The sequence below is a fragment of the Hyposmocoma kahamanoa genome, unplaced genomic scaffold, assembly GCF_003589595.1.
Source record: "Hyposmocoma kahamanoa isolate Upper Pololo Valley unplaced genomic scaffold, ASM358959v1 100021, whole genome shotgun sequence".
Classification (NCBI taxonomy): Eukaryota; Metazoa; Arthropoda; class Insecta; order Lepidoptera; family Cosmopterigidae; genus Hyposmocoma; species Hyposmocoma kahamanoa.
The window spans coordinates 7,474,842-7,490,998 of NW_020653200.1; the positions used below are offsets into that span (position 1 = coordinate 7,474,842).

At 38.7% G+C, this 16,157-nt stretch overlaps 1 protein-coding gene across 2 annotated transcripts in view; it reads left to right on the forward strand.

The window, feature by feature from the left end:
* LOC113229928 (homeobox protein araucan-like) overlaps positions 1 to 15,647 on the forward strand; it is a 49,141-nt gene extending 33,494 nt beyond the window's left edge. Inside the window, exons 3-7 of one of the 2 annotated variants that reach the window (XM_026463652.1) lie at positions 867 to 979; positions 6,607 to 6,923; positions 11,163 to 11,757; positions 11,961 to 12,023; positions 14,009 to 15,646. In XM_026463652.1, coding sequence (XP_026319437.1) covers positions 867 to 979; positions 6,607 to 6,923; positions 11,163 to 11,757; positions 11,961 to 12,000 — 1,065 coding nt within the window. In that variant the 3' untranslated portion in view covers positions 12,001 to 12,023; positions 14,009 to 15,646. Of the gene's footprint in view, positions 1 to 866; positions 980 to 6,606; positions 6,924 to 11,162; positions 11,758 to 11,960; positions 12,024 to 14,008 lie in introns of both variants that reach the window. The other variant, XM_026463724.1, reaches the window with a different exon arrangement.
* Positions 15,648 to 16,157: the final 510 nt, after the last annotated feature.

The window sequence follows — 16,157 nt, forward strand, 5'->3', positions numbered from 1 at the left end:
CTATTTTTAAGTATCAAATGTAGATTCGTTCATGATAATATGTTTCGTATTAAGTTATTAATGCATTCGCGCGAGTGTCGTGTTTTTGCCGATTGATGTGCCGTGGCAGATATTTTTCTCATACATGAATGCAAACGTTTATAAACATTTCTTCTACAGGCTTTTTAATGAACGTAACAAATAATGATACTGACGTCAATAAACGTTTACGTCCATAAACCGCCTGCCGACCTTGCTTGAGTGATATGTGTGTGTAGAGCTTACTTATCCTGTGAAATTACAATACTGCGTGTCGCTAGAGATTCAATATTTTGATATTTTGTAGAGCTCATTGCTCTACAAAATATCAAAATATTGAATCTCTAAAACTATTAAAATATTGTGAGACCAAATAACGTTCTCTTACATTCTTCGACGAATTAAAAGAAATTAAACGACGTAATAGTACCTACGTGGTTCTACATCACTTATAAATGCTTAGGGCGGCATTGTACATAGCGCGCGCGTATGTGTAAATTACGTATTTAATATGATATACAAATTATGTCATTGAACTAGTGTAGTATAAAAAGGATTAAAAATCAAACAAATAAAATACAAAATCAATAAGCAGTCCCAAATGTATTGGACTTCAGAAGTTTACAGTCAACTGTTCTATTAACGATAACAAATTAAAAAAAAAATTTCGGACCACATCGTGCCATTACAATAATGTTTTGTGTTTATTTATAGAGCTAGAAATAAACTGTATCTATATAATGCTACAATGTTCGACATGGATTATTTAGAACTTGGATTATTTAGGCTTAATTTAATGGTGGTGGTTTATTCGGTTAGTGTGTATATTAGGCGGTGCGATGTTTCAGAGTAACCCTTACGCGCTGAAGGAGGGGGGCGGCGAGATGTCTGCTTGGACGTCGGCAGGACTGCAGCCCTCCGGCGGGTACTACCCCTACGACCCGACACTCGCGGCCTACGGGTAAGTCCCTAGGGCCCCAGGCCCCGCTGGTCCATCGCCCGCGCCACTTTAGATAAAGCCCACGCCGCGACGCTCAAGGATTATCATAATACCTCCCTATCGAGACTTATCTCTCTAATAGATTGCAATGCGAAAGGCTCATGTTTGTATTTGGCGACTCGTTTAGATTTTAATCAATTTTGTTACTATGTGCAAATGTCTCTATTATTATTGTGTGTATGTCGATTCCTACTATAAAAATCGAGCCACAAATTTCTCTATAGATATTTTTAGAGAAATGCAACGATCGAGGAGTGCTTGAAATGATTTTTGGAAGTTTAATATGCTGTCGTTAATTGCCTCCCTATATTATTAAATAAAATTCGCCCCTTAAAGCCAATTCAGTTCCGAAGAAAGCAGTAAAATCTGCTTTTGATTAAATTGTGCTTACCCATTTAGGCATCACTGACATTATTTACATAAAAATATTACGTGTACGTTTTTTGACATCACTTCGGCGTCATACTCTAACGTTTAGTAGCAGTAGAGCTCCTTGTCAAAAAGTTTGTCCACGGAAGTACTTATCTATTTCTGCCGCCAAATATAATGGAGAAATTACTGCGTTCCGGATTTGAAGTGCTAATGAAATTACAAGTTTTAATAATAGCAGGAGAACAAGAGAAATAAGTAGCAGGCAGCGGCGGAGAGAAAACTCTTATTTTTAGCGACAATTTTATAATCTTGAAATTTACATAATAATAAAATAAAGTTTGTAGTACGAAAATTATCTGTAAAAGTATTCCAAAGAAGATCTATCGCTAACAACAGGGACTTGTGAATTTATTATAAAAGTCAATTTAAAATAATGTTAGGTGACGGGCACAGTGGCAGCGCCTCTCAGACATTTGCGATTTAAAGCTCTGAGTGGCACTGGAACTGCTGAGGACGGACGTGTAGTTTACAACAAGGCGCACGACTTGTTCGTCCCGTCACATGTTATCATAAAAAAACTCACACTAATTTGCGGGGTGGTAGTCGACAAATCTTTGCACCTACGTGTTACTTGGCACCTACCTTAATCAACTTAACGTGTTCCATTAGTGCTGAAATCAGATCATGTGGCCTGAAGTTAATGCGTCTAATCTAATCATAAAGTACACGAACATGACACCGCCACAAGTGTTACAATTATATAACAGAAATATGGCCTTATGGTAAGTTTCTCGGGTGAATCATTTGTTGATTATGCATTGAGTGTGTTGTTCGTGGCAAACTGGGAATTGAATATGAATATGCAGGAGCTACAACTTGCCTGTGTCAAAGGCGTCGAACGTTTGCAGTCGCCGCCGAGTCCAAGCCCTCGTTTGGCAGAGCTTGCGAGCCGCAAGGGACAAATGACCGCGTAACCACTCCCGGTTGTTACCCGTCTCATTTTAACACATATCTAACCAAGAGACTGACAGAGACAAATGGCGTCACATCCATTTCTCTCTAGTGCCTGATTAAATCACAGTTTTTCTTTGAAAAGCGATCGGACGCATGTATAGACGGTATTGGGCAAGCTTTGCAGCCCACAGACACGGCAACACACGCTTTTGTTGTATGCACCAATAAACATTTTCAATTATGATAATATAGGGCTAGAAGCAACTGTCATAATAGTGTCTTGACGAAACATTCAATGGACAACATCAATTAAATAGAAGTTTCACGGAACACTTGAAATTTAGCCGCTCATGAATCACTTCGAAACTGCCTGAAAATAAAAACAAATCATGATACATCAAAGAGAAGTTATGCTGACAATTCGGCTCCGCTCGGCTTAATATATATCAGGCGGTGCGTTATAATCTAAAAATAATTAGAGGCGACATTAGTTTTTATGCGTAAAAAAGACGTAACGATACGGGACGCGCACGGAAATACATCATGATATATCGCGCCCCAGACGCTTCACACAATTGTTCACCGTTGTGTTCTAGTAAAGGATGATCGCTCTCAAATTTTTCTGCAAACTGTAAAATTATAATACCATTGCTATAAAATGCTTTTCAAAGCACATGAAAAAGTGCAATAGGGCCTTCCTAGTTTCAGCGACTTCATAAAAGTACTAAACCACAAATCAACGTCCAATATTCATTATCTTGCAAACGAAATACCTTTTACAACTGCCAACAAAATTGTTGTATATTCATTTCAAAGGAAAAACTTTATAAGAGTCTCATAAAACGTTCCGGGGGTCGCAATAAGTTAGACGGCCTGAATAAACAGCCGTACAAAGAAACAAGTACGGCGAAAAGTGTACGAGAGCAACAAAAGTTGGTCACGACTGTAGGCGTCCTTCAGTTAAGTACTGTTGGCTTATTATTTGGAACAGCCTGTAATCTGCCACGCCCGCCGCGCGCCGAAATGAAAAATTACTCAGCTATTTTTAACACAAGATTCGAGCACAGAAAACGTACAAAAATTAGAGAAAAGAGACGAGGGAGCACTTGTACCGCACCATTGAGATCAAAATACGCAGGAAATTACTGTGCCCCGAGCGAACTCCGCTCTAAGGAATTATTTGTGTGCCAACGATTTGGGCTGTTACTTTTAAATAAACCAAGTAAGGAGCGCTTGTTAACGAGACGTAGTGTCGTTCGAATAAACGACACTTGCATTTTTGTGCCACTTAAAGTGGTTGTGAAAAGTCCATAAATGTTTATCATTTTGATACACTAGATTCTGTGGTATTTACGTAGTAATAGCTCTACAGCTGATAATTAATTGCAGCGTTTGCTATAAACTTATAATAAAAATTTTCGCAATTGTTAGTAATAAAACAAATACATTGTTACAAGGTGTCAAAATATCTAGTTTTTTTTAATAGATACTTTAGATTAATTAATTCTGAACATAACATGATAGATACATGAAGCACTGTCCATTGGCGTGTGATGTAATAAATCTATCAATGTGTAATAATTAATTGTACAGTGTACGTCAAGGCATTAACGCGATACGGGGAACTATTCCGTAATCTGTGTAATTGATGTACCTACCACAGCTGAATGATTAGCTGTCTGACATATGTCGAACATCGATCACTGAGGCTTCGATTACAAACTCTTATATTTGCAATTTGAAGATAAAAAGGTGACGAAGAGCGGCCTAAAGTGGTGAAACAACAAAATAAACGCAACAATCCCGCTTCTAAAACGCGTACTCAACTGGCACTTCTGCTACGAATCCTAATTCTAATACGACCCAAGCCTCCCTCGGGGGAGGAGAGGCGCATTACTTATGTACGCGTATTCGTAGGTACATAACTGTAAGGTTTACGGGGGAGGGCACGTAGAGGCCGCAATTCCCCCAAGCGGGCAGATCGTAAACCTCCGATACCACGAATTGAATACGTGGCGCGCAAATATGTAGCTCTGCTTGTACCGCCCGCCCAACCACATTCAGTGCGCTCCACACAACGTTCACCGCGTGCCACTGTGCTACTTCTCTCTGCCTCATGCCGATTCAATCAACACACTCAGTGGTGTTGTAAGTTTCTAAATATTTTGATTTCAATTAGCAAAATGAAAATATTATTTCCGTTATTTTTAAGGATATTAGTGAAGAAATCATTAATTTTAGAACTGATTGTTAAAATAACTATCGTACATTTACGACGAAATAGAAAACAAAATAACATAACCAAAATACACCTAGTAAATTAATTCGGCCATGTATTAGAAAACAAAAATAGCACCAATTTCAAAGCTCGGTCATCGGTGTTATGTCTTTGTATCTCCAAATTAAGCAAGGATACGAGTATTTCCGCCACTGAAAGTATTAACATTTTAAACCAAGTGCACGTGTTCACGCATGCCGGCGGCTACGAAGCGACGACTAAGTGGACTGTCTAAATTAATTTGAAAGCTTACAACGAACCCTTACAGCAGCTTTAGAGCTTTCAGCAAGGCAAATGCTGTTAATTCAATAAACATTCAGCGATTACAGCGCTGCAACACTTTTCGCGGCTTTCGCCCCTCCGCTGTCGTCACTAACCACCACAGATTTCTAAAGAGCTCAATCGTGTTCTAACAAAAGTAGCTTGTTAGACAGACTTTTGGTCGCTGCATCTGTGGCACAATATCGAACATTTTTTTTCTTTTAATTTAGTTTTAAATCGTTTTAATACTATTTTTGTGGCAGTCTACGTCACAACAACACGCTTGTTGTTTGCTTTTTATAAAAATGAAAAATTGCGGTATAAGAAAAGTTTGAATGGCAAACTTTAAGGCGACCGTTTTTCGAAGGTTTCGTGGGCCGACAGTCGTGCGGTGATTACTGAATCGCCGGTGGTGGTCGACCGCTAAGTGCCACGGTGGCTCCGCGCAAGATGGCGTCGCGATCGATTGGCGCCGCGTACGCCCACGATGCCCACGCCTGCGCTGCACCGCCCTGCAGTTGCAACTCAAATACTATGGACCATCCTCAAGATGGTTGGTTTACCAACGGTCATCCCTTAAAGAATCTATACAAAGGCGGTCCAAAAAAGACGTTATTACTCAATCATTCTCGCGTTGTCGTATGTCTGTAATGTAGAAATATACCTAATATAAAATTAGAAACGTCTGACACATTAGCAAGATCACAATTATTTCTAACAAAAAAAAAACTTTTTTATACTGGTCAATCAAAACTTCAGTTTTAAAATGTGCGCCTACTAAATTTTGTCATTTTGGCATAGGTACCATATCATATATAAATACCAATTTACAGTGTCGATTTGTGGATTCCATTATTCTCAAACGAAAATTATCTGTCGATAATAGAGACAGATCACTCATTAGATCAAACGTTTAAACTTAACATGAAAATCGCTTAAACAAAGTAACTATTAAACAAACTAAACCAACTAAACTACAAAACGGTGCTAACAAATGCCATCACTTCTGCAAATCAAATTCGATCATGTCACGTAGGTATACACATAGAACGGTGAAAATCCAACTTGGGTTTTATCTCGACATTGCGCTCTACATGTTACTCTTAGCGTTACAATTCGACTGCACCCTCCTCAATTCAGGGCCATTTTTTAACTATTTTCACCCACGGAACCTATTTATTGGCCCCTTCAGACCGCGCCTTTGTCATGTCGACGGGAAAATCGGAGTCAGGTACGAAACGAATGCCGCCGCGGGAAACGGAACGTTTCACCACAATTACGTTTAGAATGTGGATGCAAATGGGACTATAGGCCCTAAAAAGTATATCGAATGACGCTCAGTGCCGCGACAGCTTTATTTTTGCTGCCGCCGTTACGAGAAATCTATTGCCTCGAATAAAACGCCTATCTGTACCGAATTTAAAAGAGAATTTATTGTTTACTGCATTCTATTGTCACTTGAATCAGTCATTGTCTGAAACTCTATCAGAGTTGACTAAGATTACTATTGTTTGGTATTATAGACGAGTTAGTCCCATTACTTTCGGCACTTCTTGTATTTATCTACTTACTGTCTTATATACAATATGCAGGCATAAATACATTTAGAGAAATAATGTGGCTCGATTTTTATTTCCCAGTAGGCTGTGGCGAATATCTTAAGGCCGGAAGCGCTTCACTATTTACCAATTAGGTATATGGATAAATGTGTGTTTGTCAACAGATATGGAGCTGGGTACGATTTAGCTGCCAGACGGAAAAATGCCACGCGGGAATCTACCGCAACGCTGAAGGCATGGCTCAACGAGCATAAGAAGAATCCTTACCCAACGAAAGGGGAAAAGATAATGCTTGCAATCATCACCAAGATGACGCTGACACAAGTGTCGACGTGGTTCGCAAACGCTCGCCGACGCCTCAAGAAGGAAAATAAGATGACCTGGGAGCCCAAGAATAAGACAGACGATGACGACGACACGATGCTCTCAGACGAGGATAAAGACAAAGACGAGCAAGAAGAAAAAATTAAGACTCATAAAGGTTCGTTGAGTTTAGTCCCCGATGCAACATCCGATAATCAACTTTTTCAACTAATAATGGAAATAAAGTTTGTGTATTCAATTGTTTTCGAACGAGAGAATTTCGATGTAAAAAAAACAATGGGTTGAGTGCCGGATGTTGATCTATTTTTAATGTTTTTAAATTGTGATCGTAATGTCCATTTCAGTTATTCTGCCATGCGAATTGATCATTTTTATATTGTCTGTTGAATTGCTACTGCGAATGACAATGAATTATTACTGTTACACTAATTTCTTTAGTGTGAGTAGTGCTGTCATTTTATTTTTGAATTGCGTCGGACTTGTTAAACGTTTAAAATTGCTTTAATTTTGTCGGTGTATAAATCGTTGGGTGAATTGGCGTAACGCCGCTGAAGGCCGGAGGGTGTGCAGGACCCGAATTGGAGGTAGGGGATGGGGGCGCCGGACGGAGGGGGGGAGGTCTCAGGCGTGTAACTGTGCGTAACCGCTCCTCGCTCCCGGATTTCCTATTCGTAGTAAAGTGGGCGGCGCCCGAGCCCAAATTCATATAACGCTTCTTCCGTTCGTCGTCGGTACAACGGGGCGACGCTCGGAGGTCGCGTTCAGCTTGTCTGACGATCTGCCCTACTTCATGTTCTTGCCAAAGGATTTGTCGAGTTCGTGGATCGTTTCTTTTATGAGGATATTCTGTTGGAACGTAAGTAAGTACGGTTGGTTTCGGGGGATTTATAATATGTTCCAATTGATCGTGTAAGATTTCTACTACGAACTTTCTCGTGGTAAATATGTATTTTTATATTCACTCTTCTGAAATATTGACTTAGGTTTTACTACTGATTAACATTGATTATAAATTCTTAAATGTTAATAATTACGGAATTTGAACTTGCAAATAACATCCAAGCAATTACATTGTTCCAGATCTTAATATTGTGCTGCTCTTAGGTGGAGAATAGACATTATTTTTCAGTTGTCAAGAGCATAAATTATAACTACCCAAGCATTGTTGCCATAAAGATGAGTGTTTTCATTGCAAACCTCGCGACGCTAATGGACGTGTGGCGCAGGGCGCAGGGCTCCAAATGCAGCGGAGGGCCAGGGCGGAGGGCGTCACGGGTAACGTGCGGCATACGTCGACTAATGAAGCTCGCTATTGTTAGGACAGAGTGTACTTAATTCGCGGTCTGAATGCCGTTGCGCTTGCCGAGAACAGCGCCACTCGACGACATAAAACGCCGATAATAAACGAATTGTTGAGATGGGTACGGGGAGAACTACAGCTAGCCGCTGTAAGGCAAGGATCTTTAACAACTGGAACGGCCTTGAGCTATAAAAGTTTTCGGGAAAGTCATTGTAATGGTTTATATATAACCTAACCAGACACGAAAGTGACTAAATCGTATGGACAATGCAATGTATCGAAAAAAAACTATAAGTAGAACAATTACAATTGGGCTTTTAATCGGCTTTCTAATGAATTCATTATTAAACGGATATTGTCAAATTTCACAAAGCCATTGAGCAAACTTATCCATTGGAGGAATTTGCTCGCATATCGACTTAAGTTATTAAAAAATATTATTTTTAAAAACGATACAGGGTTTCCCTAGTGCGGGGCTATAAGTATGTGCAAAAAAAGAGGAGAGAAAAATCCTCAATGTTGACATATGACACAATTGTAATAAAAACCAATCTATTCCAAAGCAAGCCTAAGCTCAAACCGTATTGTTCATAGACTAGCCTATGACAAGGCATATTAACGGTAATTCTTAATTATACTACAGTTACTGCCGTAAGCTTTAGAGATAACATACATTTTAAGACATTAAATGCATTTAAATTAAAGTGTTAAGGAAAAATAAGTTCAAAACGCTTCCAGCGAGCGTTATAAGTGAATCTGAGCCACATCCCTCTGTTTGGGAAATACAGTCTTGGTTCCCGCGCACTGTGCAGAATGCGAGGATTATGTCACGCCCCGCGGCGATATTCGCTCCACGCGACACGCTGCTTGGTTGCCTGCCGCTGCACTCTGGCAAATCCACCCACATGATGAGTGAAACAATATATTGGGCGATTCATGTACTTTAAGTATTTGCCTCCAGTACTAATAATGATTAATTTAAATCCTTTTTCACAATTTTGACGCGTATAAGAGGGCAGATATCTTAACAGGTGAAAGCTTATTTAAAAGGTATAACCACATCATAATAATGGTTAAAGTTACAGTACCTATTGGTATCTATAAAACAGAAAACTGAAAATCATAAAAGTAGAAATTTTTATGTGGCTTATCCAAATCCCACGGGTGACTGCAATCCTGGACAAATAAACCGTAACATTTCTCACTCGACATGCATAACCATTCTTTTACAAAAATGTCAATGTTCGCGACGTGTAATATATCATTTTAAGTCACGGCAAACAAAGCCGATATAAAAGCTTTCACACGCGATCCCTAGACGGTCGTCGGCAAACAAACATCCAGAACTATCCCGCACTAAGCCACTCATGAATAAAAGCTTCATTTCGGACCCCACCAATAAATGTTAATTTTGTCGTAAGCGCACGCATCGCAAACAAAATATTAATCCGATGCGCGTTAATGGAAAACGAGCACAGAAGTAATACAAACAAGTGAACAACGCGGCGAGTGGCAACGGCAATGGAGGAGTAATAAATTGCAGTGACCTCCGTTCGTCAGCAGTAAAGTGCAGGCCTCTGCTAGAGCGCGACACACGACACGTGTCACGCGGCGGGGATGGTGTGCCTAGACGCATTATATATTGTGTCTCACTTTGCCCTCAACCCCAGCCTCGTTGACTGAGGAAATCCACCCGACAGCTCGAAAGTACGAAATGAAGTGCGCAGAGTGTTACAATTTCCACGCTCTTACATTTAACCACAGAGCAGCAATTGGTGACGACGTAATGTACTAAGTTCGTTCTTACATAAATGCAATTTGCATTCGTACATCGGCACACTAAATTTGTATCTGCATCTTGCCAATTATAAACAAAAAATGTTATCAATGTTAACAATCTTACTTAAAAAATACTATGTAAATGCTAAAAAAAAATTTTCATGACTCGTCTTTCAACTTAGTCCTGAATCTCTATTAAAACAACATTCAAAGTATTTACCTAAATTTTTTTTTTAATTATTGATATAATTATATGTAAACGAAACACTTATTGTACCTAATTTTCGCTTATCTTCCCATCGTCGTTGCGGGGTTTTATTAGATTAATACAATGAAAATTAAAACAATTTCCCGGATAAATATCTTCGTGCGAAGTATCAGTGGCATCCCTATTTATCCCTAGTGAAGGGCAACGCGGATAACCCCTCTTAAAAGCTAGGAGCAGTCAGCATTAAATGGAATAAAGAGAATGAAGTCGAGCGGTCGCGCCTCCCTCCGCAGCGCCCCGCCGTTCACAGGCCTCCGAATTTCATTAGTCGCCCAACCCGCCCTGCGCCCACTGAAAGCCACTTTACAACGGAAAATGGCATTATGATAATACTTAGAGCCTTATAAAATTTTGCTGAATAAACATTTCTGTGTAATTGTACAATAACGCCAAATTTTTTTGAGCGAATAAGATGTTGAGATTAATTTCATGGCAACTCTTAAAGTAAAACTGGCCCTTTTTTATGTTGCGATTAGGTCGATGAAAATTTTAATGATACTTTAAAACGTTATGATGTACCTATTTAACTTGCTGCTCTGTAAGAAACGTCTTAATAAATAATAAAATCGTACGAAATGGAAAGACGAGAAGCGAGGTTGACCATTAATTGTGGCGCAACAAACATTCCACGGAGGAGTACGGAGCCACAGGGCGCGCCGCTGGGAAATGCGAAATAAATGCTAGGCTTATAGAAAGGGATCGCCAGGCAGCAACGCCCGCGGCAGGGGAGTCGCGCCCCAAAGTGGTATTTTCACTTCGCTAATCGGATAACCACTTAACGAATGGGTCACTGCACTCCAAACGTATTTTCACACGACTTTTCCGAAGGGAGACCATGATTCCGCATCGTACGAGTTGAAACTTACGTTTTTGCTGTAGCGGTCACGGCGATCATATCATCTATATAGATTTTTAGGGGTAGTTTAATCTTGTTTTATTGTTGTACTGAAACTACTGCACAGTGCGGGATCGATCATTACAAATAATCTGTTTACACTCAGCTGATACTAACAGGATATAAATATAATCTGAATAATTTATCTTTACAGATGAGGAGCGAAAAGGCGACGAATTACTTCAGGGCATGCACCACCAATTGCTGGGTTATGGAATAAAGGAAGAATCCAAACGCGGAACATCCGAATGTGGTGTGCCAATCCCAGCGTCCAAGCCAAAAATATGGTCGCTAGCCGATACCGCAGCATGTAAGACTCCACCGCCCGCAGCTCAAACTTGGCCTCAGCATTCATACGGACCCGGACCAGACAGACCGGTTGCGGTGGATGGCAGCTCAAATGGCTTTGCATTGCCAGCTACGGCAGCAGCGAGTCCCGCCAGTGGTTCCTACGGTCGCTATGGAGGGTTCCCGGGTGGGCAATACAGTGGGCAACATCCATGTGTACATCCTGCAGCGTTCCCTGATGTACAAACCGATACGCCTCCACAAACGCCTCCTAATATGAAAGTGCCGAGCGTAGCTAATCCGCTTGGCAGTGGAGGAGGTTCCGGCTATTGTTTTCCCCGACATCAGCAGTCACCGCAGCGTGACCCTTACCACAACCCCCACCACGCCGCCAACAGTCATCAACCAAACCAGCCACACCATAACGAAGGATCTGCTGCCTTCAAACCCTTCTATAAAAGGTAAATATTTTGTATAATATATACATATAATTAGATGCGTTGTTTTTATGTTTAGGTCTGTAACCAATAAGTACGATTAATTATTAGACGCGCACATAACATATTAGTAAAAACATAAATCATAAAATCTAAGCTAGTACATGAAATTAGTCGAAAAAGGGTTTGACTACACCACGTGAAAGAGTGAATGTTTACTATTCCAGCCCGCTACAACACCCCAACGGTTTCGTGTCGGCCGTCTGAAAGCGGACCGCGCACCACGAGCGGTGAGTTATTGATTGATTCAAATTAAGAAGCAAACACTCGCAAAACGCATACGCGTAAATGAGAAAATCGCTCGTAAATGGAGAACCGTGGTAGTGATGTAAAGAAACCCATAAACAGAGTTGTGGTATAGCAGTAGAGACTCACACCGGGGTGTCATGTCGGTAATTGAAAACAATGGAGTTGCGTCGAGGCGGAAGGGAGACGACAGCGGCTTGGCGACGAGGGCGAGATTGCAATCTTGCGTCATTTGTCAGTGTCACTGCGACGCGCCGCGCATTGAACGCCTACATGCTCGTGTGCTGCTGACCTGCCCAAATTAGCTTTTTCTACTGTCTGAAGCGCATTGATTAGGATGTAATTTAATGTTAGACTTATTAGTAGACAGTGGACAGTCATTACATCTATAGTTTCTTACTGTATTTCCATCGAACGACATGTTATACGTTAGTATTTTGTGTACATACTCTTCGACGACGTTTATTTTATAGTCCTTATTTTACGACACTATGAAACTCGACAGATCTTGCGATCTGAGAGCTGGCAATATATACATATATTGTATATATTATTAGTTGAGTTTTGTTTTGACTTGTTTCTGTATCTTCGATATGATAGTCTGCCAATCGAACGCTGCCGTTTCGTTTGAGAGCGAAGGGAATATACACACTTAATAGTTTTTGAGTATCCTGATCAGATCAGACTTTACCGAAACCAAAAATTACTCGATATGGCTGATCTGGAATGGCTTTAACAAATCGATTATAATGGATTTTCGGAACTATAAAAGTCGGACGAGTGTTCTTCTGTGGTAATAAAAGAAACTCAATTGCTCTCGGTTGCCAGACAATCATATCGAACTCTCGCATTTCTGAGAGACGCTAAACGTTTTCTAAGAAGAGCCCGTGGCATTCGCGTCTCATTACAATAAATCGCGGCGTCGACGTTGCCGCACAGGACGGGTTCGCAAAGAATTTTGTTTTATCCAAAAGCTCACAAATTCACTTCTATAACCTTTTGTATTATTTTGGTTTTCACGCCTTTTTGTGCCACGAATTCCGCGACGTGAAAATAACTCCTTATCGCGGCATTCCTTTCAAGTAGCCCCAAAAAGAACAGCTTGAAATCGACAGTTTTTGTCTCCGGATTCAATAGCGTGCTTGCATATCTAAACTTATTATTTTATTAATGTGTACGTTACTAAATTAAACAAAGACTGACTTCATTTTGGTAATTAATAAATTATGATAATACAAATAAAATTATTAAAACGATTATTATTCATTAGACGTAGTAAGGTAACATTAACCTAATTCTTTATAACACAATATCTAAGTGTAAGAAAACGGCCCAAGTTGGATAGCAAAACGTACGCAGTCGGACCGCCCTCCAGCGATAACTTGAACAAGCGTGGGCGCGATCCTCAATGGGTCCTCTTCATTCACAACACTACCTTCACATAAAAGTTGCTTTAATTTTTTTCGTTGCCCTAATCTTTTCTCTTATCTGTTGATCCTCGCTCGGGTCCTTCTCTGTTTCATTCAGTCGCAGGTCGCTTGGACAACCTGTTTGACTTCTTTTTTTCATTGTCGCCGTACAAACCTTAGATGACCGCGGCCGAGGTCGAATTTTTATTTCTTTCACATTTCGGTTTTCCGGTCCGAACGATTCGTTAATAAATTCTCAGATAATGAGACTGAACGTTTCGTCACCTCATCTCGATTGGTTTGGACTTTTTCTTTTTTGGTCGAAATGTGTGAACGCTGCGGCGGGCTCGCGTCGAAAACACTGCGATAGAATCGAAACAGCTATCAGGATGAAGCTTCTTTTTTCTTAATTTAAATACCACTATTATTATTTTCAAAATAAGTCTCTTGTTTTGTTTTAGTAAATAAGCACCTATTTAATATTAAAGTACGTTTTGATGAAGTATTTATATTTGTTAGCAATTAAAATGTGATTAAATATGTGTTTGATCTTGTTTCAGGTAAAGTACGTGAAACCTGGGTCGCTGATATGCCCTTTGATTACTAGGAACTTTCAAATTTGTACAGTGGCACAGTGTTTCTGTTCTCCAGTTTACTATTATATACATAAAAATATGTACTTACAACGCAAACAAATCTTAGGGAATAGGACTTTGGCTGATTATACGATAACTCGTCCTTAGAGTCTTTGTAAAGTTATTATTTGGTTCTAACGGTACATTTATTTGTGCGTTGTAAAATGACTACCTGAATTCCTAAATTAGTGCACAGATTATTGTAATGTATACAGAAATTTCTTTATAATAAGTACTTAAATTTTGTTCGGTTTGGCGTTTGTCCTACGTACTTAGCACTTAAAAAATCAACGTAATATGAAATCAACATTGCTCAGTATTTTTTATAGAATAAGAATATTATGAGAATAATATCCAAAATTATTTATGAATAGATACAAAATGCGCAATTATTTGTAAAAATAAATCAACCATGATTGGTTTAGCAAATTTTTATAAAGATGTGTTGGAATCTTGAACTTGGAGGTTATCAAATAAGGAAAAATGTCTAAATTTAAATTATGTTCTTCCATGGTATTTTATATTTAAGGTTTTGTCACTGCAATGAGTTTGCAATACGTTCAGGTGCCAGATTGTGTTGCTTTGAAAAGCATAGCGAGCAAGTAGAGACGCAAGCAAAATTTTGCACTCTTACGTATACACTATTGTTAAATACCTAATTTTTTGTTAAACAAATAAAGGAGTAATCGATAAGCCATTAAATAGAAAACGTCGATTCGGTTATTGTTGTTGACATTGTATATAAAATGTTTTGTAGATTTTTTTTAATTTTAGTTTGTCAAGAAGTGTACAAAGTATTTTGTATGGTTTTGCCACATTCGTTGTTGTTGACGGACACTTCAACTTGAACTTTATAAATATTGTTTAAATGTATTATTAGAATACATGTACATAAATATATTCTGAATAATATTTTATTAAAATGAAAATGTTCAGTCACTTTCGAACGTGGAGTTCCGTACATACTAAATAATACCTATACAATTTTATTTGTTTGATGTTTTGAATCTTAGTCATGTGGGTAATATTAAGGACAATTTAAAATGAAGATAATGCAAGCAGGTTATTACGGACCGATGAGTAACCATAATAAAAATTCTTTTAAAATTAAGATAAATCAGTGGCAAATTTCGCTATGAGAAAAACAACGTAGTTAATTGTAAATTTGACATCAACGAAACGCCAGAAATAAAAAGATGTAATTAACTGATGATACAAAATCCTTATGCAGATTCACGACTGACTTCAGTAAACTGAGTGTAAACAGAATGGAGCTGTGAATATCTAAGTAAAAAATTTCAAATTTCGTTGAAATTTTTTAAAGAATGATGGTAGGTATGTCGATGGTTAGATTTTATAAGTTTTAAGTATTTATTTATACACTAAGCAGTCTTCATAGTAATAACACTACTTACTTAATTTCCCACGGTAAGAAACAGGTTTTTTTAGATAATTATAGCTGATGTAAAAGAATAGGTCACAGTTTGAAATGATTTAATACCGTAATTTGGAGGCTTGTATTAAGTAAGAGGAAGAAACGAATCGCAGAGTAATAAACAAAAATAATGTGACCAAATCGAATACATTCGCTTAATATTAAATGTTCTATATAGATATTTATAGAATATTATACCTATTAATTATTATTATGAGTATAATTATGTAACAATTGTAATTAAATCTTTATTTCAACGGAGTTAGTTTTATTTGCACCTAAAAGATAAATATTTTCAACCTTTTTATATAAACATTTTTGAGAAATATGTAAACAAAATTGTTGAAAAGTCGTTAATGACTGGGTAAAAATCGTTCGTTACCCCGAAGGGTCTCTCCCTCTTCCCAACTCTTAAACAATACTTAAAAGCTAATAAAAGAACCGCTTTTTTCTTTTTCGAGTGGGATAGAGTAGGGGCTTACCCTTTTCCCTCTCTGGCGATTTAAATTAATTATGGTGAAGCTTTGTTAATAAACCTTAATGAAAAACTGTAATTCAGAAGCGTACGGCTGCTTTACGAAGGTCTATGTTCAGCTGCGTACGTCTTTTGAATGACGACGAAGTCGAGCAGGTACAAGA